At 41.1% G+C, this 23,008-nt stretch overlaps 1 protein-coding gene across 1 annotated transcript; it reads left to right on the forward strand.

Annotated features, from left to right (window-relative positions):
- Window positions 1–142: 142 nt before the first annotated feature.
- Window positions 143–22,561, forward strand: Cdc123 (cell division cycle 123). The gene is made up of 13 exons (XM_090318899.1): window positions 143–289; window positions 4,248–4,319; window positions 5,262–5,319; window positions 5,578–5,610; window positions 7,158–7,253; window positions 7,918–8,024; window positions 11,649–11,697; window positions 13,275–13,350; window positions 15,258–15,380; window positions 16,226–16,254; window positions 19,606–19,734; window positions 21,786–21,923; window positions 22,345–22,561. The coding sequence occupies exons 1-13, from the start codon at window positions 216–218 to the stop codon at window positions 22,369–22,371; spliced, it is 1,011 nt and encodes a 336-aa protein (XP_090175025.1). The 5' UTR covers window positions 143–215; the 3' UTR covers window positions 22,372–22,561.
- The last annotated feature ends 447 nt before the right edge of the window (window positions 22,562–23,008 follow it).

Raw genomic sequence — 23,008 nt, forward strand, 5'->3', positions numbered from 1 at the left:
CACGTGTGCGCGTGTGCGCGTGCGTACACTGGTATCTCACCCCCCCCCCCGCTTTAATTCTCTTCCCCTTTTTCTTCTCTAGCCTCCGAGGTTTAGGAACCGGAAGCGTCCTTGACCTAATATAGCCCGGCCGGCACTTCCGGAAGTGCGAGTCCAGGGTTCCGGGATTGTGCTGGCCGGACCGCTGCTGCGAATACCGAGGCGGCGGCGGGAGGATGAAGAAGGAGCAGGTGCTGCACTGTCAGTTCTCCTCGTGGTATCCGCTCTTCCGCAGCCTTACCATCAAGAGGTAAAGCCGGAGGACTTGGTGGGGGCGGCCGGCCGGCCGAAGGGAACCGTGGAGCTTGGGTACATGCTGCTCCCGCCAGCCCCAGTGCAGGCCCTTACCTGTAGGACTGCCCGGGAGCATGGGTGCGAGGGTCGCCTCCCTCCGCGGGGGGGCGAGAAGGAAGGGGGTCGGTGGGGGCTGTTGCTCGGGGAGGGGAGGACATCCTTCGAGGAGCGTTTGAACCTCGTGGAAGGCCGAGGACTTCACCATCTTCCGTTCTGGAATTGCCAGAGGTGGAGGGTGACCCGGAGAACTGGGCCACCAGGGCTTCGCCATCGGACCCATCCTCCTTGGTGACAATTGCCTTCTGCCGCCTCAAGAGAAAAGCCCTGATGCGCTATGCCAGTCCCGGGCTGTAAGAAGAAGCAATCTACCTGGGGAAAAAAAAAAAAAAGAAAGAAAAAAGAGTGTTTGTTTCTTAGTTCTCCAGCCTAGAGCAAGGCGTCTGCCTTGGGTTTGCAGGATAGGTAGGGGGATAACTTGCATCCTTCATCCCAGAAGGCTCTCCCCAGCCTTTGAGAGGAATCAGACCATCTGGAACAGGATGGAAGGATGGGCTTCCAGTCATTAGCAGGCATAGGTCAAAGGCCTGGAGTATCCATGGATATAATTTTCTTACATTTGTATCAACCATTCCACTCGGCATTCTGTCCTATTTTAGGATGCTGCTTATTCAAAAAGAGAGTGGTTGGAGGCATGGCTCGGTTAGTAGAGTGAATGAGAGAAAGCTAATGAGAGTGTCGAGGTATCAAGTTCGAATTCCCAGCTCTGACCAAAAAATAAAAAAAAATCAAAAGAGAATGTCTTTCCATCTTGTTTTCAGACATAGAATCTGCTTCTGGTTATTCATGGTGTTTAAAGGAGTTTAGTATTATTAATTTGAGATGGGAGCTCTCTGTGTAACCTAAACTGGCTTCAAACTCATAACATAACCCAGGCTGTTTGCTCTAGACTCTTGACTGCTGGGATTACTGTTCTGTACCTCCAGACCCATTGTATCTGGAAAAAAATCTTAAAACTCACATTTGGTTTCTGTGAAGCTACCTTTGGTACCCTGGATGCAGTTTTTCTTTGTCTTGAACAATATAAGCATACTGTTAAGGGACTGAAGTCAAAGCCATCTGTTTGGCTCTGAATCTGGTTCCATCAGCATTTTCAGTTAAAAAAAATCTCTCTAACCTCATTTAGAAAATTGAGGAAATAGTAGGATTTGCTACAGATATTACTTGAGACAAAATTTATATTTTGTCTATCTGGCAAATAGGAACCACACAGAAATACTGCTAGTTACATTTTGTATTTAATAAAAGCCTCACTGAAACAAAATAACTTAGGTTCTCTTAAAACATGTATCACATATAAGAAGCTAAGATTGTAAAGGAAACCAACAGATGGGATTTACTGCAGTCTATAGCCAAGCAGTGTTGCTTGAAACGATACTGTTTGTCTGCTTTGAAACTACCTCTTTGTCTAGTTAGTTGTGTGATGTCACTGAACCTAACATAGGGCAGGACCCCTTTACAACCCAGGACAGTCAGATGGATTTCTGTGGTGACCACTAGCACCTTTAATACTGACAGTGACCACACATTCTCATAATTGACCCAGCATTTTTATTTGGCATTTATTAATATGATTCAGAGACGACTCTATAAATTTGCTTGGGACAAGTTTTAGGATTTTGACTTAGACTTAGGAATAGTAAGGTTAAGTTTTATCCAGCTGTTTTTTTTCTTTCTAAATCAGTTTTTTTCCCCTAAAATGTAAAGATTGTATTGATTCATCATTTAAAAGCCTCTTCACATCTGAACTTCCATTTGAAGCAACTCATCTATATGCATACAGTTATGTTTACTTGCTATGGTAGCCATTTTTTCACTTAATTCTCTTACCTGCCACAAAGGGCTCATTGTGTATTCCTGTGCCTCATTGCTTCCTCTGCCAGCCTCCTGAGTTCTATGTAAAGTCTGCTTGGCATTGGTGTGTTTATGGTTCCCTCTGCCTTAAAGGCATGTTTCATTTCTCTTTATTAGCACTTGCTAAACTTTTTATATTGTACTGTCTTTTTCCCCCTTTTATACCTCAGTCCCCTCATAGGCTTTCGTGTCCTCCTTGGTTTTAATGCAGGTATAAGATAATGCCATTAGGGTTCCACATGACTGTGGAACTGGGTGATTCATGAGAATTGTGCAGAATCTACCATTGTGTCACTGAACATCTAAGAGTTGTCCAGCTGCCAACTAGGAATGATATGCAAAAATAAGTCACAGGAGACTCAAACAATAACCCAAATGTTATGAGTCCAGTGAAGGGTTGAAAGTTAGTGCAACTTAAAATCAAGGGACATGGACTCTGGAATTAATGATTTGGGGACTTAAGATGCTATTAGCATAATAAGAGGGTCTTGCCAGCTTTCACTGTGGTAATGAAATTTCCTTGGAAGCCTAAGGACTAATACCTTGCTAACATTTATCAGTCTCAGGGACTAAGAAGGTAAAGTTTAATCTCTTAAGATCATTTCTGATCTTGGAATGAAATTGTTTGTTTAGTAGATGTCGTGAACCAGAGGGAATGAAATAATTTACGGAGAATTTGATTATGTTAAATTTAGTATCTTTAGGCCTTTATCATACATACCTGATCAGCCTTGTGGTCTTATTTAAATTGCATCATTGGTTTAGAATCATGATAACTTATGTACTGTATATATAAATTGTCAAGCTCTTAAATAGTATTGAATAATTTCGAGAATTTTCTTTTTCTTTTTTTTTTCAAATGTCACTGATTTATTTTCCATTCACCTAATAATTTTTGTTAAGAGTCTGGACAGAAAAGTCCATGAGACTCTTTTCTTCAGTAAATTACTCAGAAAAACAAAACAGGTAAAAAAAAAAAAAAAGCCCTTGGAAGTGAAGCTGTATAGTTCAGGTGGTAGAGCACTAGCCTTTAGCAAAAGAAGCTCAGTGACAGTACTCAGGGCCTGAGTTAAAGCCTCAGGACTAGCACCAGAAAGCAAACAAACAAAAACAAAACAAAACAAAAAAACTTAGTGGATGTACAAATAGGATAATAAAATGTTAGTTGAAAAGATAGACTTTTGAATGTGAAATTATAGCTTTCATAATTCAAATATTAGTCCCTAGTCTTCTAAAATTAAAGAAGCCCATGAATAAGTGCTTTCTTTTTACTGTGCATAAAAACCATATGCTATGTGATTAAAAAACATATTTAGTGAGTTAAGCACATTATAATTTGATGTTGAAGTCTCTAAAAGCAGACTATATAGTCTTTTCACTTCTTAGAAAATAGAAAATTGCCTTAACATCAAAATATAGCCATAGCATTCCTAACCCTTTAACAACTTCCTCCTCTTCTTCTCCTCCTTCTTCTGTAGTCCTGGGGCTTGAATTCAGGGCCTAGGCATTGTCCTTGGACACTTTCTGTTCAAGGCTAACACTCTGCCCCTTTAGCCACAGCACCACTTGTGGCTTTTTCTGTGTATGTGGTTCTGAGGAATCAAATCCAGCGCTTCATGCATGCTAGGCGAGCATGGTACCACTAGGCTATGCTCCTGACCCACCCCTTAATTTCATTGTCCAAAATCATTGTACTCACTCGGAATTCTCTAGAGCTTCCTCATTTCCTGTGTGATTCCTATTGGGTTTTTGGGATATGTTTGGGATCCTTGTTTCTTTCTTTCTTTGCCCTGAAGATAAGTGTGGTAATTATGTGAACTACAATCTCTGTTTATATTCTACTTGTCCCTGATTACCTGCTACCAGAGACATGCCATTAATATTTCCACTTCATATTAAAATATAGGGAACAACTAATTCAGAAGTTAGTAGACGTGGACCTTTATTCTCTCTGCTGGGGTTGGACTTTTGAGTGATGCCTCATTTTGGTGTGTGTTTTTCAGTGTCATTCTTCCACTTCCTCAGAATGTGAAGGATTACTTACTTGATGATGGAACTCTGGTGGTTTCAGGAAGGTAATGTATATCAGAGCAAAATTCTTTAAACTTTGTCATGAAGTTAATGATGAAATCTCAACCTTTACTGTATAAAATGAATAAGTTAGTTTGGCCACCATCGTCTCACTTTGTCCCAGGTTCCTTGTCAATCTTCAATTTATAGTTTTAAAATGTAGTATTTCCTCCTCTAATAACAAGTAGTTGTCAAGTTGAGCAGTTTTCTTTCATCTCTGTGTTAGAGAAAGGTCTGTTTTTCCTTCTTCCTTCTCTCCTTCCCTCCCTCCTTTCTCCCTTACTTCTTTCCTTCCCTCCCTTTTATAGTGCTGAGGATAGAACCCAGGGGCCTTGCCTATGACAGACAGTGGTCTACCACTGAGCTCTTTGCACGGGTCTCCTTCCCCATTTTTCTATAAAACAGGGTTCTCTATGTAGTCCAGTATTCTGGGCTTGAACTTGTTATTCTCCTACCTTGGTGCCCCCAAGGATGAGATTATAGGCATAAACCACCATGCCTGACTGATGATACCATTTTCCTTAAAGTTAACATAGAGGGGGGCAGAGCACTTTATATCTTCTTGAGACCCTTCAATTTTTAAAATAAAACTTCATTGTCTATTGCAAATAAAGCTTTACAAGAAGTCTCATTTTTATTCCTCAGCATATTGTCCTCCACAATCTGTCATGGCCCTTCTATGTCTTCTATAGCTGTTTAGGTAGTTCTTGCACTTGTAGGGAAGACAGAAGTATTCTGTCTTCTGGTGGTATGCTGTTATTAGTTCTGTATATTATAAATGGAATTACATATATATTTAAATTCTGTCTCAAAAAGTAAACTCCTTATATAGCTCTCCAGTTTTAAGGCTATTTTTCTGAATAAATGTAGTGCGCTTGAAATTATGACTGCACAGCACCAGATCTTTTTCTCCCTTAATGTTTTTTTTTTTTTTTTTTTTTTTTTAGTGAAGATCCACCAACACCTTCTCAGCCGGACAGTGATGATGAGGCTGAAGAAATACAGGTTGGTAGACAACAGTCTAGTCTGTTCTGTAGACTGTTCTAATTTAAGTGATTTCTGGATTGATTTTGCCATTGAGATCTTTTTGATAAAGCAAGGAAATTATATAAAAGTCTTACGTTTTACATATAAATGTAAGGCATGTTTGCCATAAATTGTGTTCAGGGAAAGATGCATTGGTTAATAGGTGCAGCACTGCCTTTGGAATCTGAGTTCAGTACTGAAACTGAATGTTTTGTTTTTGTCCTTTTCTCTATGCAGTGGTCTGATGATGAAAACACAGCCACCCTTACGGTAAGAGCAAAGCAGTTCCAGCACCATGCCAGCCTCACCTTAGTCCCAAGGGTTAATGCCTGCTGAACCATCTACTTGTCTTTGGGGTATTATTTATTATTCTGAAAAATCACCTGAGCCATTGTTTAGTCATTGTCTTCTTGATTACAAAGGAAATAATTGAAGCATTTTTAGTTAATGCTTTGGGTTTGGGTGTGTTAGCTCTTTTTTTTTTTGTTGTTGTTGTTCGTTTGTTTTGTTTTTCATCTGTGAAAATAGAAAAATGGAGCCTGTTGGAATTGTTTTAAGAAGCAGTGAGAGGGCTAATCACCAATGGTTCACACCTATTTACTCAGGAACCTGAGATCTGAGGATCACAATTCCAAATAGTTTTGGAATTGTTGTTTCCAGTTAACAACAGGGAAAAAGGAAAAAGAAGCCAAAAGTGGAGCTGCAGTTTAAGTGGTAGGTCACCAGTCTTGAGTGAAAAAGCTAAGGGACAGTGTCTAGGCTCTGAGTTAAGGCTCCAGCAACAATACAAAAGGAATGAGAGTCAAGGAGAGTAATAGATGGAGTGAGGTTAATTGGGATAGATTGTATTCATGTATGGAGATGACACAATGAAAACCCTCTTAGAAAACTAAAGTATGCTAGTCATAAAAATATTTTTATAGCATATGTGAAAATAGTATATACTTATATATATATATGCTTACATATATACACACTTTATATACTTACTATAAGAATGACTTTGAAATGATTAAACAAAACAAAACATTGTTTTGTTTTTGTGCTGAGGATTGACCAGAGGGCTGCATACATGCTAATTGAATAGGAGATCTACCACTGAAAGTTAAAACTTGCCCCCCTGCCTTACTCCCCACATGTGACAAAAACCTTCTAAGTAGTTATTTTAACCATGAATGAAAGGACACCAGCAAGAAAGAACATTCTATCTTGATCAGTGCTCTATTTTGGAGTTTTGTTTATTGTAAAATTTGTCTGGAAATAGCAGTGTTTAAACACAGATTTATTATACGACTTAATTTTCATTCTTAATAAACATTTTGAGGACCTGTCCCAACTCTCTTCCCACAAATGCAAAGACTATGTGTGGCCCTTTAAGCATAACATGTCATAGTTTGAGCTGCTCAGGAGGTGGAGGTAGGAAGATTGCAGTCAGTAGCTGGCTTGTGCCAAAGCACAAGAGTCTTTCTGCAAAACTAAAAGATAAAGGACTGGGATGAGGCCTAAGACCCTGAGACGAGCTCCCTGTGTAGGGAAGGTGGAAGAAAGCTTGATACTATTCCTGAGACCTGGCGTGCATGCATAGGTGTTAGTTACTCTGCCTGCCTCCTTTCACTCCATAAACACTGGATTTATGTCAGTGTACAGAACAATTCATTCTGTCCTCACATCTCAGCTGTTAATTTTATTACTGACTTTTTTTGAGTGCAGAGATTTGAATAAATACTTTGTATTCGGAAATGTAGATTCTGTTTTCCATGTTTACTGTGATGGTGTTGACTCGTTCCAGTTCCATGATTTCTTCTTTCCCTCTGCAGGCTCCTGAGTTCCCAGAGTTTACCACAAAAGTCCAGGAAGCTATCAACTTGCTGGGAGGCAGTGTCTTTCCTAAGCTCAACTGGAGTGCCCCGAGGGTAAGACCACCTGCGTGTTTTCTGCTGACTTTATTTTACGCTTTCTGGGTCTGTGAAATCCTATTTATTCCATCAGCTCTTGTGTTGCTGACTGTGATAGAATTCTAAAGCTCATTCCATGTGTTATTTATTAAATGCCTTTATTTTATGTGTGTTTCTTGGACCATTATGGCTACTATTCTTTCTTTTTTTGTTGTTGTTCATATGTCCAATAACTTCCCTGTTTGAAGTTGTGATGATTAAAAGTACCTCACCATTTTCCTCCCTCCTAGATTTGCTAGACATGGGTCTTATCCCCCCTGATTACTCAAGTTAAAGTGTTTGGCTGCCATTCTCTCCAAACAGGACAGAGACAGTGGCTGCTTTTGTTCTTGGAGAGTTCTGGTGGAGGCTGCTCTTCTGCCATCACCTTTTAGCTTCAGGGAGCTTGAGAGCTCATGCTGGATCCCAGCTGAGACGTGAGGACCGCCACACGCCTCAGTGTGTCACATGCGTGTCAGCATGTGATGGTCATGAGCTGTGCAGGGGTCCTGTTTCTTCTGGGGGCAGGGGTCATTTGACAGTAGTACTGGAACTTCTCTTCTGGTCCTTGAAATGGTAACATTTCATGTCATTCGTAACAGGACATGGACATGCAGTGACTACCTTCCACTTTATTGTTTAGGATGCCTACTGGATAGCAATGAACAGCTCCCTGAAGTGCAGAACCCTCAGCGACATCTTTCTCCTGTTCAAGAGCTCTGATTTCATCACTCGAGACTTCACACAACCGTATGTATGTCTTCTTCCAGTGCTAGTGCACATTTTTCTCATGGTAAAGCTCTGTTAGTTCTGGTAGTATTATAAACAAGAGTCCAATAAGGTAAAACTATTGCTTGTTTCCCACACAACCTACTAAAGCTTACAGTAAATTCTGTACAATGGCTAGCTCCCAAATATCAAGGACTGTATGTATTTATATATATCCATTTACATTTATATTTATTTACATTAAATGTTTTAGGACGTTTTTCTAATTATAAAACCAACACATGTTTATCACACAAACCAAAGGAGAACTACTGCTAAACAAGGCAGGTGGTTGTGGCTCATTTCTCTAATCCTGGCTACCCAGGAGGGTGAGATCTAAGGATCACAGTTCAAATCCAGCCTAATCTAGAGACTCTTATCTCCTATTAACCACTAAAAAAGCTGAAAGTGGGAGTTGGCTCAACTGGTAGAGCACTAACCTTGAGTACCAATACTCAAGGATAAAGCCCAGGTTCAGAGTTCAAGTCCCAGGACCCGTTAAAAAAAATGGTTTGGTGGCTCATGCCTGTAATCCTAGTTGTTCTGGAGGTTGAGATCTGAAGATCAATGGTCAAAGCCAGCCTAAGCAGTAAAGCCCAGGAGACTCTTACCTATAATTAACAAACCAGAGTTCAAGTCTTATGACTGGACTGGAAAGGCTCAAATAGCTATACATACTGTAAGGACTGAGTGCTAAGATATAATAGAAGCATACTTACCTTCAGCTACCTACAGACCTGTAAAATGAGAACCCATCAAGGTCTTTGCACATCTTTGAATTCCTGAACAGCAAGAATAATTAGAATACCAGAACTTCCACACTTAAGCTTTCTCTCATGATTTGATTTTTTTTTCTTACAATTAGGATTTCTTTTGTGTGAGACACAATGTTGTAACCTTTGGGGATTGTTTTATTTGTGTTTGTGGAAGAGATGGGTCTTAGTATGTTACCTAGGCTAGACCCAAACTCCTGGGTCCAGAAGTCTTTCCGTGTCAATCTCCTGAGTAGCTAGGACTATAGGCACATGCCACTGGGCTCAGTCATCCTATACCGTTTCTCTTGTTTCTCTTTCTTTCCTCATATTTTTCTCTATCTCTTTTTCTTTCTCTCTGCCTATGTCTGTCTCTTAACTTTTCAACTTGATTTTGAAAAAAGCTTGAACTCAGGCCCTAGGCTTTTGTGCTCAAGGCTTTTCTATCAGTTGAGCCATGGCTCTACTTTTGGCTTTTTGGTGGTTAATTGGAGATCAGAGTCTCATGAACTTTCCTATCTAGGCTGGCTTTGAACCATAATCTTCAGACCTTAGCTTCCTAAGTAGCCAGGATTACAGGTATGAGCCACCAGTGCCTGGCTTAGGTTTTTTTTTTTTTTTTTTTTTTTGCCAGTCCTGGGTCTTGAGCTCAGGGCCTGGGCACGGTGCTTGAGCTTTCTTAAGGCTAGTGCTCTACCACTTGAGCCACAGCACCACTTCTGACATTTTCTGTGTATGTGGTACGGAGGTATCGAACCCAGGGCTTCATGCACACTAGACAAGCACTCTACCACTAGGCTATGCTCCCAGCTCCCCAGATTTTTTTTTTTTTTTTTTTTTTTTGGCCTTAAACTCAGTGCCTGGGAATTGTCCTTGGATACTTTTTGTTCAAGGCTAGCACTTTGCCACTTGAGCCACAGCACTACTTCTGGCCTTTTCTGTGTATATGGTACTGAGGAATAGAACCTAGGGCTTTGTACATGCTAGGTAAGCACTCTACCACTAGAATACACTCCTGCCCCCACCCCAGGATTTTTTTAAAGTATAGTTTTCTTTTAGACATTTTAAAGGGACTGGGGAAAATTGTTTAGAGGATAAGAAATTTTCATAAAAAGCACTCAAAGTAATTAGTATTTTTTTTACTAATTAAAAATTTAGGCTATTAAATTAGGGGGCTGGGTTGGTGGAGTCTAGGGAATCTTTTGAAATAAAGCTTTACTATACTGAACTATGAAGAGATAGGATTGGGACATACTTATTTCTTCCATCCACCTTTCTCAACCAGAGGTTCAGGAGGTGTGAGGCAGAATGGCCATCTCTTAGCACTTGCCAGCATGCTGAATCCTAGGGTGACAGCATGGGCTTTGGATGAGTCTAGCTAGCTTCCCTAGCCTCTTCCCTCCTCCCTGATCCTCTTTCCCCAGTGTGGGGAGACCTTTGCAGAGGCCCAGAGCTGCCCACACGTTTCCTGCCACTTTCCCAGCTTTAGAACTAGGGCTTCCGCATAGTCTCCCCTTCCAAAATAAATATGTCTGCACACTGAACCGAACTCTGTCTGCTCTGTTTTGAAATATCTGTCCAGGTCACTGTGGCCCTTCTCTTGCTTTGAAGCATGTATTCTAGAGACCATTCATACTCTGAGAGTTGGTGTGAATGCAAAGGCCAGAAGGAAAAGGAAAGGCCTGACAAGTTGTCTGCAAATTTGGTTGTAGAAGGAACTTTAGAATCACTCAGTCTTACCTAGAATTTACTGTTGAAGCAGCTAAGATCCTCCAGAAAGTTTACTTTTCCAAGAGCGTGTTGTTAAATATGTTCTTGGGGATGGATTTCCCCCAATATGAAACACATTTATATTTCATAATCACAGTATGTATACACCCTGTGACCACTGTGCTCATGTAGTTCTTTGAGTACTGTGGAATATTTCTCAGTCCCCTCCCTGACTTAACCCAGTTCCTTTTGCATGAAATGTGGACCCCTTTTTCACTACTGCTTCCTTTCTCCCATGACACAAGCCAATCATTTGTTCCTTCACATGCTTCATTCTATTTTGCCAGTGTTTTAAATACATGTGCACCTGCTTGCTCTCTGCATCAGACTAGTCTCAAAGGACAAAGACCTCAAAATCATTTTTAGCATTCTGGGTACCGCCCCAGTTGTGGAAACTCAGTGGAGGCCTGGGCGGTTCTGCCACACATTTTTACTTGGCACATGAGGAAGGACAGACTGGGACTGTGTCCTTAGATGGCAGAGTCACTGCCTGCTGGCTCAGCTGTCATAACACCATGAGATTTATACCCTGTGCAGCCAGCCTTTACTGATAGCAGGAGCTAGGAGCTCCTGTTCGCCTCTTGGCTGGTGCTAAATTTGGACTAGTTTTGGCTCTTAGCTTCTTTGCCTTTTGACAGAAAATGGAGACCATATTATAGCTGACAATATAAACACTTATTATGTTGTATTGAGGCTTAAATGAGACAGTATCTTAGGGTACATAGGCATCAAATAATGCATAGCAAATATTCATTGAATTTGAATTAGTTTCCTGTTTCTAAATGCATTTATTTATTTATTTATTTGCCAGTCCTGGGCTTAAGCTCAGGGCCTGAGCACTGTCCTTGGATTTTCTCAAGGCTAGAACTCTGCCACTTGAGCCTCAGCACAACTTTCTATGTATGTGGTACCAAGGAATATCCCTGGGTCTTCATGCATGCTAGGCAAGCACTCTACCACAAGGTCAAACTCCTGGCCTCTAAATGCTTTTAATAAAACCTGACTCTTAGTTTAGTGTAAGTAATATAAGTGACTGAACAGACAATTCAAAGAAAAACCTGAATTTCCTTTTTTCTCTCCAAAGATTTATTCACTGTACTGATGATTCTCCAGATCCTTGTATGGAATATGAGGTAAGCAACCTTTTTCTCTTACCTGACACTGATCATCCTAGATGAAGAATAAATTTGATGAAGAATGAATTTGCTACTTCTTTTTTTTTTTCTCTTCCAGTCCCAGGGCTTTGTGTTTATTAGGCAGGTGTTCTGCCACTGTGCTACCTTTGAGTTCAAGCCCAAGGACTGGCACAAAATAAATAAATAAATAAAAAGACTGTGTAGTGATCTGGGGACAGGCTCACACTATGAAATTAGAAGAAAAAAAAAAAACCTCAAACCAAACAACCCTCAAATAGCATGTAAAGATTTGGTTATTTTATTTTATTTTTGGTGGTGGTTCTGGACCTAGTGTGTGCTAGACACTACCACCAAACTACAGACCTGTACTCTAGCACCAGCTTTTGATAAATATCCATAAAATTCTTATTTTTTTTTTTAATTAAAAAAATCACAGTAGTAGATTGTGGTTCAAGTAGTTGAAATGTTTGCCTTGAGTTAAAAGGTTGTCAGGGATAGCACACAAGCCCAGAGTTTGAGCCCCAGGACTGGAGTAAAAAAAAAAGGAATAAATTATTTTTGGATAATGTCCCCTTCTCTCACTCTCTCCTAGTTTCTCCCTCCCATCCCCACCCATAATTTGTATAGTTATTTTCAGCGGTGTCTAGTGAGTACAGTACCACTGCTGCATTTGTTTACCCTTTGTCCCTGTATTTCTGTGTATCACTTTGATTTTTAACTTCCCTTTTTTGAAGTATGTGTGTGCATGCATGCACTCTCTCTCTTCATAAATAATTCCCTCCCCCCCGAGTTACTGAGACAGAGTTTGGTTATATAGACCAGACTAGGTAGTCCTCTTGTTTCTACTTCTCAGATGCTAAAGTTACAGATATACCTAGCTTTTCTGATTTTTTTTTTTTTTTTTTTTTTTTTTTGCCAATTGTGGGCTTTGAATTTTGGGCCTGAGTGCTATCCCTGAGCTCTTCAGCTCAAGGCTACCACCCTACCCCTTGAGCCACCACCACTTCCAGTTTTCTGGTGGTTAATTGGAAATAAGAGTCTCACAGACTTTCATTTCTAGGCTGGCTTTGAACTGTGATCCTCAGATCTCAACCTCCTGAGTAGCTAGGATTATAGGTGTGAGTCACTGGCACCCAGCTTTTCATAAATATTTTGCATGTCGTCATCGTCCTCTTCCCCTTCCCCTTCCCCTTCCTCCTCCTCCTCCTCCTCCTCCTCCTCCTCCTCCTCCTCCTCTTCCTCTTCTTCTTCTTCTGTACTAGGGCTTGAACTCAGGGCTTTGTGCTCTTTTTTTTCTGCTCAAGACTGGCACTCTGCCTCCTAAGCTACACCTCCATTTCTGGCTATTTGCTGGTTAATTGGAGATAAACGTCTCTTTGATTTATCTGCCTAGGCTGTCTTCAAACCTTGATCTTCAGATTCCAGCCCTCTTAATAGTTGGGATTATAGGTATGAGCCACCCACGCCCAGTGGTTAAAACCAATTTAATGACAGTTATTAAGATACAATCTTAGAATGAAATCATCTATTAGACTTTCTTGCATGTTTGTACTATAGTTTTTTTCTGTCTATAGCTTGTTCTCCGGAAATGGTGTGAATTAATACCTGGGGCTGAGTTCCGATGTTTTGTCAAGGAAAACAAGCTTATTGGTAAGTACCCTTGAAAGACGTCTTTTGCTTTCTTTGGCAAGAAGAGAGAGAAGAGGAGTGTTAGGGATAGAACCCAGAGCTTCATGTGCACTAGACAAGCAGTCTACCCCGGAGCTATAGCCCCAGCTGGAAAGAAAAAAATAATATATAACCATGTTGTTGTGGATGTCTTTTGTTGTTTATTTTTTGGTTTGTATATGTGTTTTTATGTGTGCATATGCTAGACCTGGGACTTGAACTCAGGGCCTTGTCTTCTTTTCTTGCTCATGGCTAGCACTCTAACACCTGAACCACACCTTTAGTCTAGCATTTTGCTGGTTAATTAGAGTCTAGCAGACTTCTTTTTTGCCTGGACTAGCTTTGAATCGTGATCATCTGGATCTCAGCTTCCTGGATACAGGGGAGCCCCTGTGCCACTTAGGATTTCATTCTTTATGTTGAATTGCCTTCCATTCTCTGTGCATATGTACTAAAACATCACATTATGGGGTGTGTGTGAGTGTGAGTGATACAATGAATCATGTCTGTCGGGGTTCTACAGAGGAAGAGGAGGGCCAGGCTATTCCCGGTGGAGCTTCACTTTCATCACTGTTGTAAGCACCATAAAAATGCCAAGTTTTTAAATTTTTCCCCCTATTTTTATTGTACTATTTACTATCTAGCAGAAGAAAGTATGTGGAAAGGTAAGATGAACAGGCACCTATTTTCTTTCCTGTCAGATTACTGTTCTGTTTGCTATGACCTGTGCAAGTTAAGCATTCAAGACAATTTGTTCTTTCCAAGTTTCTGTCCCTATTGGAGTCCTGTTGGCCTGTGGTTAAGGAGAGTCCAGGCAGCAGTCACTCCAGTGGGCTGGACTGTTAGTGTCCCTTTGAGAAGGAAAGTTTGCTTCCCTATGCCTTGACAGAGCAGGCCTGTGGAGGCAGAGTAGCATGAGCAGATATGAAAAAGTCTGCCTTGGCAGGTAGAGTGCCTGCTTAGCATACCGAAGTCCCTGGTTCAATTCTTTTGGTACCACATACAGAGAAAAAGCTGAAAGTGGTGCTGTGGTTCAAGTGGTAGGGTTTTAGCTTGAGGAAAAAAAAAAAGAAAGAGAAAAGAAAAAGCCTGCCTTTATGAAATCTTATCACAAATGTGGCACAATCATGGTGAAGAAAAGGTTTGATTTTTTTATTGGTTGGACATTTAACATTGTAACTTTATTTTTTTATTTTCCTGGTCTTGGGGCATGAACCTGGGGCCTGGGCATGATCGCTGAGCTTTTGTGCTCAAAGATAACGCTCTACCACTTGAGCTATAGCTCCACTTCCAGCTTTTTTTTGATAGTTATCAGAGATAGGGTCTTAAGGACTATCCTGCTTAGGCTGGCTTTGAACTACAACACTCAGATTGACTCTTATTTTCTCATATAGCAACTTTTGTTCTGAATTCTTTGGATTACTATAAAAGCATTTCCAAAATCGAAATGCTGACAGTATAGAATGTCAGGATTCAACATTCACTTCTCCAGGTAAGCTCTGTAATCAGTGTGCATCACATAAAAATCGTTGGATTGTGCTCTGGTCTTTCAGTGTTCTTGGAAGGTAAGTTTAGCTCGGTACCACTGACTCATGCCTGTCATCCTAGCTACTCAGGAGGCTGAGATCTGGAAGATTGTAGTTTGAAACTAGCCTAGGCAGACAAATCTCAAGAAACTTTCTGAAGTTACACAACAAAAAGCTAGGCTAGAGGCATGGCTCATGTGATAGAGTGCCAGCTGTGAACAAGAAAGCCAAATAAGTGAGAGGTCTTGTCCTTGGGTTCAAATCTTGGTACATTGGGGTGGGAAGGAGTTTAAATCACACATTTTCTTTTTGTCTTTTAGAGAACCTTGTATAATAACAAAATATAAATTATTTTCTTATTAGGTGTTTCCCAAAGGGATTATACACAATACTATGATCACATTTCTAAACAAAAGGAAGAAATTTGCAGATGCATACAAGACTTTTTCAAGAAACACATACAGTATAAGTTCTTAGATGAAGACTGTGAGTATTTTTTTTTTTTTTTGACTTATATGTTACCAGTTCTTATTTCACCAAGATGCATTTAGAGGCTGGCGTCGTCCAGTGGAAGAGCCCTCACCTAGCATGCTCAAAGCCCCAGGGTCTGTCCTCACCACCACAAAAAGAAAAAAATTGCATTTGAAGTACTGTGTTCAAGCATTGTACAGTATTAATAGCTGGTATTCCTGAGCTTTGTGTGTTTGTTTCACCTTGGTTAGAGTTCCTCTTTAATCCCAAAGGCCTTTAATCCTCTTGGCCTTTAGCTGTGCATTTTACACGGTCCATAGAGGTAAACAGAACACAGTTCCTTTTGTAGCTTCCATGTTTGACCACTTAAAGACAGCATCGGTTACAAAGTACACGTCTGTGGGTTGAAAGTATACCGTGTTTAAAAGGATTTTTAGATGTCTTAAAATTGTATCTGTGATTTATATTTTACTGTACTTGTGGCAGAGTCAAAGAGTTCTGCCCTCAGCCTAGTTAGGTTCCTTTTCATTCACAGAATAAGCTACAGGCAATCATTTTCTGAGCCACTTCCCAGTCATGTGACCAGTTCACAGGTGAGCTGGTTGATTGCAATGTTAGTGTTGGGTTTGAATTTTTAAATGCAGAGGGTTTTTGTGATTGGAGGTAGAGAAAGGGAAAAAAGTTAGGTCCATAAATCAGTGTGTTGGGGAGGGGAGTTTTTTTTATGTTTGAAATGTTGAGATTTAGAAGCAGTAGTAACTTAAGGCCAATTATGTTCAGTTTAGTACTAAAGCATACTTGAATTTCACAAGAGAGGCTGAGATCATGAAATACTAACCGAGTCTTTTCTTTTTTTACAGTTGTATTTGATATATACAGAGACAGTAGGGTAAGTAAACTCTGGGGAATATGCTTTGAACCAGCAAGGTCTCTCTACTTTCCTATTTCTTTCCCCATCTTCTGGCCCTCACTACTCCCCTCCCCACATTTATGAGATCAACTTGTTTGGATTTCACATAGGAGAAATGTGATACTTGTCTTCCATGCCTGGCTTACTTCATTTAACAGAAAGACTTCTTGTTGCATCTGTCTTGTCACAAAGGACAGGATCACATCCTTTTTTTTTTTTAATAACAGAATAGAATTCCGCCATGTACTCATCAGTGAAAGACATAAGGTTATTTCCGTTTTCTGGTTATTACGAATGGTGTAGTGGTGAACACTGAAGGGTAGGTATCTCCCAGCATCGGGGAGCGGGGGCGTGTGCATAGGACTGTGTGACTGGATTGAGAATGGGGGTTCTACTTTTAATTTTCTGAGGAATTGTCCTACAGTTTACCACATGCTTATGCTAACTTACATTCCCACCAACAGTGTAGAAGAGTTTTTGTTTTCTTTTTAAAGTTTTCTTTTTCTTCTTGCCTCACTAGCACTTCTTTTTGTTGGTGGCCATTCTGACACGAATATCTTTTAATGTGTTTTTAATTTTCAGTGAAACACGTTGTCTTTTATGAACAGTCATAAAAGTGATGATTAATGACCGTGAACATTTTTTTTGTGTATGTGTTGGCCAATTTGTATGATGTCTTCTAGGTTTTTGTTTTGTTTTTATTTGGGGGAAGGATGGGTTGTGGGGTTTGGTTTGATTTGAGACTGGGCCTTGCTGGGTAGCCCATTCCAGGCAGGTCTTGACTTCAGGATCCTGCTGCTTATCTTCCAAGTCCTAGAGTGAAAGCACGCACCACTACACCCACCATGTATGTCTTCTTCTGAGAAATTGCAAATGATCTTTAGACCTTAAAGGTGATGAAATCTTCATGCCTAAAAAACAAAAATCCAGACTTGGTTAAAAAAAAAAAAGTTCTACAGCAGAGACTTCACTGTCCAAAGTAGATAATCCTGTCAGAGAACTTTTAGTTTTACCTATTAGCCTGTGATCACCACTCAGTGAACTGGCTGTTAAGCAGATAGCAGAGCGGCTTTGTTGCATTCCCCATGCAACAGCAGAGGGTTTCTCACTGCATTCGGCCCCGTAGTACCTTGGAATCATTGTGGGCAAGAGTGATTCTCTGTTGTCATAGGGTCATAGGGCCATGTCCGAACACAACTGTTACCTGCTTACCTCAGCAAGTCAACAGGGGCAGCCCTGTACTTTCACCTGTCTGTTTCCCAGCTTCCAGCTTCCAATGTGAATTAGAGAGAAGGGCTAGAAAGTAACTGTAGGCAAAGAGGGGGAATGTTACTTGGCAGTTTCATCTCGAGTAACAAGTTTTAGAAGAGGTGGGAAGCAGCTATGGAGGCAGTGGATAGAAATCAGATCTAATAGGCAGGTGTCTAGGCCTCTCCCCCTGGCCTGCTTCCAGCTGATAGGCAGGGACCAACTCAGGCCAGGCCTGTGATACACTGGATGCCACAACTCTTGCCAGAAGCCAGCAACAGGATAATCTTCTCTGTAGGGGCAGACACACAGGGTTCAACGTGTTAGGGAGTTTAATCAGCCCACTCCTCTGAAGCGCTTTCTTAATCTAGGTACTCCGGTGAGATATATGTTGTCTGCCCACATGATACAGGAACTAGCACACTATGACATTTATTGGCAGTTAACAAACAGAACAGCAAAGGTGCCTCAGTGTGTCCCTGAAAAAATTCCTGGGCTGCTGAGTAGACACAGGTGTCTGACTTGGTAAAAGACTTAATGAGTGGCAGAGTGGAGTTAGACATGTATGTAAGCAATTACTGCTGTGATTTGCCAAGCTGAAACTAGTTACATTTTTCAAAGCAAGAAATATGCCAGTATCAACATCCTGACAGCTTCTGTTAAGAGACTGAAACCATATTGTGCAACTCATTCCATTTACTAATGGCACTTGTGTCAGAGTTTGGTAGACACGTTCTTGAATATATTATTTTTTGGCTGTTGCAGAAAGCAGATTCTGTGTATCTAGGTTGCACATATAACAGGTGTTCGGATTTGGCCACATTTGACATGTCTTGCCCAGGTGGCTGTACAGTTAGACTGGTGTGGAGAGAGTCTCACCATCCCATCTCAGGATGCATCTGCATGGTCCACCCAATCGCAAAGCCAGGGGTACACACTTGAACAGATCCTGAAGTGATGATACACACAATTTACAATGATTGTGTTGGATTCCTCTGTGAGTGCGTGTGTGTCACATGTGCTAGTCTGGGTGCTGTTGCTGATTTTTTGTACTCAGCACTCGTGTTCTACTACTTTGAGCTATAGCTCCATTTCTGGCTTTTGTTTTTGGAAGTCTTAACAGATTTTCCTGCTGTAATTGAACCTTGATCCTCAGATCTCAGCCTCCTGAGTAGCTAGGATTACAGGTATGAGCCACCAGCACCAGGTTTTTGTTTTTTTTTGATTTATTAATTCTGCTTTCTAATTTTGTCGGCCCTTATGTGATATACTTGGAGGTTGTGTTGATAGACAAATGCTGGCCTTTCTGGATTAGCCTTTCATTGCTGTGGCAAAATACAGCATGTGAACCTCTTAAAAAGAAGAAATGTTCATTTTGTTCGTGATTTCAGACCTTTCAGTCCAGCCTTTCCTGTCCCCATTGCTGTGGCAAAGCATCGTGGGGAGAAGAGGCTGGTGGAGTAGGCTGCTCCTCTGGCATCAAGGAGCGGAGAGAGAACAGGGCTGTTTTCAGGAATCCTGCTTCCTGCTGGGAACATAGTGCACACAGTCAGATCTTCCCCTCTTGCTGTCCGGCCCTGGAGTTTTTTCCTATACTCCTTTCCCTAATGTTGCAGTCATCTGAAGGCACTGCTGGGGTCTAAAAGCTTTCTTCATGACCTACCTTCCAGTCCTGTGGAGGTTCAGATCTCATCCCCAGGTCTCCACAGCTGTTTATACATTTACATCTATAAATGTATATTTAATTTCTAGCCCCTGTTTACATTTATCCATTTAAAGGGATTATTTTAACCTGACTTTCATCTGGTTTCAAGTAGGTAGCTTTTGAAGTTACCTTAACCCACGTTTTGCTAGAGCTCTCATATTTTACACTCTAGCCAAAATAACTTCCCAGGTTCCATGACCATTCTGTGTGTAGTTTTTATTGCCTGGGTGTTCTGTGTGCGCACAGGTGGCCTTTTCTCTTGAGGGGACCCAAAGGAATGATATTTTCACATCACTTCTGCCTTTCAGGGAAAATAATACCAGAATATATACTGCTTGTTTTTATTTTATCTTTTTTTTTTTTTCTGTCTACACTAGGGGAAGGTGTGGTTAATTGATTTTAATCCATTCGGGGAAGTCACGGATTCCCTGCTGTTTACGTGGGAAGAGCTGGTATCTGGGAGGAACTTGAAAGGAGACACTAGTGAAGGAGATGCTCAGGAGCAGGTGAGACATTTCTCTAAAAAGAAAAAGAAACCATCTTAATCTCTGCAGTGATTGCTTGCTTATTCTTTAGACTTGTGGAGAGGCAGTGACCAGGGTTGGATGGGAGGTGAAGAGTAAACACAGCCATGCAGGTACTTACTGTCTTTGAGGTGACTCTATGACTTAGTCATTTTATTCTAAGAATTATTGATTACCCAGTGCATTTTTTTCCCGTTCTTCAATTGTAACCAAGCTGGGCTCAGTTCACTGTCTGTCTAGTAGTCGCCCTGTATCTGTGAGCCATGCCTTTCCTAGTATGGCATTCCGTGTCATGGAGGGTCCTTGCTCAGCTTCCTCATTTTTAAAAATTATTATGAAGATGATATACAGGGGAGGAGAGTGGTTAGAGTTACAGGAGTCAGGTAACGAGTACATTTCTTTTTGGATAATGTTCCCCTCCCCCCTTCTTTCATTCTCTCCCATCTTTTCCCTGCCATCTGCACCCACAAGTTGTGTGGTGAGTTCAGCTTTCTCTTCTTCCAGTCCACAGGGCTGGTCCCATCTCCTTAGTACTCTTGGATTCTTTTTCCCATAGCTCTTTCCCTTCCACCTCTCTCCTAGGAAAAGAGAATTCACTAAGCTGAACTATGGGCGAATCTGCAAACTTCTACCCATCCAAAGTCTGCTCAGCTCAATATGGGCAGAGATTTCTCTGGGGTTCCATCTTCCCCAGTGCCTGTTTAGTGTTTTCAGTCTTTCTGTGCCCTTTCCAGCAGGGTTTAGCCATGTTCAGATGGCTTCCACCTTAAACACACACACACACACACACACACACACACACACACACACACACACACACACACACACACACACACACACACACACACACACACACACACACACACACACACACACACACACACACACACACACACACACACACACACACACACACACACACACACACACCACTACCAAGCCACTCTGTTTCTCAAATCTTCAAAGCCAAACTTTTTTTGGTGGGGGGAGGTAGGGGTTGGGGGCTTGAACTCAAGGCCTAGGTCTCTGAGCTTTTGTGCTCAAAGATAGCATTCTACCACAGCTCCACTTCAAGCATTTTTTTGGCAGCTTATTGGAGATGAGAATCTCATGGACATTCCTGCCCTGGCTGGCTTCAAACGGCAATCCTGACATCTCAGCCTCCTGAGTAGCTAGGATTATAGGTAGAAGCCACTAGCACCTCGCACCAAACTTTAAGAAGTTTGTATATATATACATTTTTTCCTGGCTATACTAGTAATACATACTGACTTTTGAAGAAAATTATAAAATATCTATTGTCTTTCTACCCTGAGGACTATTGTTTCTATTTTGGTATGTAAAGGCACATATATTTACATAAAAGCCTTTTTAAAAATAAATGTAGTTATGCTACAATTATATTTCTCAGGTTTGCATTTAGTATTTACCCAGTGAGCATTCTATATCTTAAAAAAAAAAAGCTTAATTGTTTAAGAAAACAAGGTGAGGAAGAGGCTTGGGAATCTTTCCGTGTGTTGATTGCAGTCCTTACTGCAGGTGTTTTCTGGGCTCGCCTTGTTCTGAGTGTACATTCCCACCTCTACCTGATTGTACCAGGCTGTCACCTCCTACAGCTGGCCTCCCTCGATGATTGTGTCTCCTGGCTGCCTACTGGCATCTAGCCTCTGCCCCTCTGTTGAGCAGATCCTGCACCCAGCCAGGGCTCCAGAGCTCCAGGGCTACAGGTCTCTTCTCACTCATCCCAGCTTCTGGGACACGTGCTGCCTTCTGCGTCTCCTCCTGCTATGCTGCTTGCTTCTTTGCCTCATTGAGAGCATCTTTCCTTTTGCTCAGTATATAGGATTATTTCAAATTCCTGCTATCTTCTTTTTTTTAGTCTTCTTAACTTCCTTTTTCAATGCAGAGGAGAATATGGGCATTGAAGTTGTGTCCAGATCGCTCGCTCTCTTTTTTTTTTTTTTTTTTTTTTAACTTTGGAGCATAGACTTAAATTAATGACTCCCAGACTTCCCTGGCTTCTCTGTGTCCAGGACTCTCCAGCTTTCCGCTGTACAGACAGTGAAGTCACAGTTCAGCCCAGCCCCTATCTGAGCTACGGCCTGCCCAAGGACTTCGTGGACCTCTCCACTGGGGAAGATGCACACAAGCTGATAGATTTCCTTAAGCTGGTAAAGTACATGCATGTTCTGTATGTGGCTCATCTTTTCAAGTTGGTTGTTAAATGCACTTGTTCACATTTCATTTTAGCCTTATACCAGCCAGACTTTTATCTGATGACCATCAATTAAAGGATCAGAATCACCAGCTTCCATCATTGTACAGTAAAATATGGAGTGTGAGCCAAAGGAATCATATATTGATTGGAATGATAGGAAGGTTCTTACATTAAGATTTGTGCAGCCTAATATGTTGTAAGATTTTCATGATACTTCTAGCTTTAAATTATATGTGACGTCGTGGAGCTGCAAGAAGTCAAATATCCACTGTGAGAGGAATGTAACTCTTTCTGCTTACTTCCCTGTGATTCTTCATGGAAACTCACAAATACTCAAACTAGAAGACCAACATACCCTTGGTTTCCTTCCACAGCAAAGAAATCAGCAAGAGGAGGACTGAGTGCTCTGTGAAGACTAAGCTAAGGTGGAAGCACGGCTGCTTCAGGATACTGGTCGTGGGCCCCCACTTCTTCCAGAGTAATGGGTGGTGTGGGGTGGGCCGAGTGGGGGTCAGAGCATTTTATATTCATGGGAGGGGAGGGACTTTGCTACCTGCAATGGAGATCTTAAGTGTACAAAACTATACTATTCTAATAATAAAATAACTTTCTATGAAATGCTTTCTTCCTCCAGCTCAGTCTGTTTAGATGTATCTGTGTGTTTCTTTGCTGCTGTTTTTATACCTACTAAGCAGATGGTTAAGTTTATGTGTAATATACAGAAATGGATTCTTTCTTGATCATTATTTCTCCATTTAAAAGAAAAACTGTATATTACAATGGAAATTACACTGTACCTTGAGGGTTTTCATATACTTCCAAATGAAGCTATCTATAGAATGAGTCTGCCTGTAAAATCAGGAACTTGTCATACTATCCAACAGTCATGAAAAGTATATTGGAGTTTTGGAGGACAGAGAGTCCTCCCTTTTTTTTTTCTTTTGTGCCAATCCTGGGGCTTGAACTCAGGGCGTGGGCACTGTCCCTGATCTTTTGTGCTCAAGGCTAGCACTCTACCACTTAAATCATAGCTCCACT

This window comes from Megascapheus bottae, chromosome 26 (assembly GCF_031878675.1).
Source record: "Megascapheus bottae isolate mThoBot1 chromosome 26, mThoBot2.hap1, whole genome shotgun sequence".
NCBI classification, from domain to species: Eukaryota; Metazoa; Chordata; class Mammalia; order Rodentia; family Geomyidae; genus Megascapheus; species Megascapheus bottae.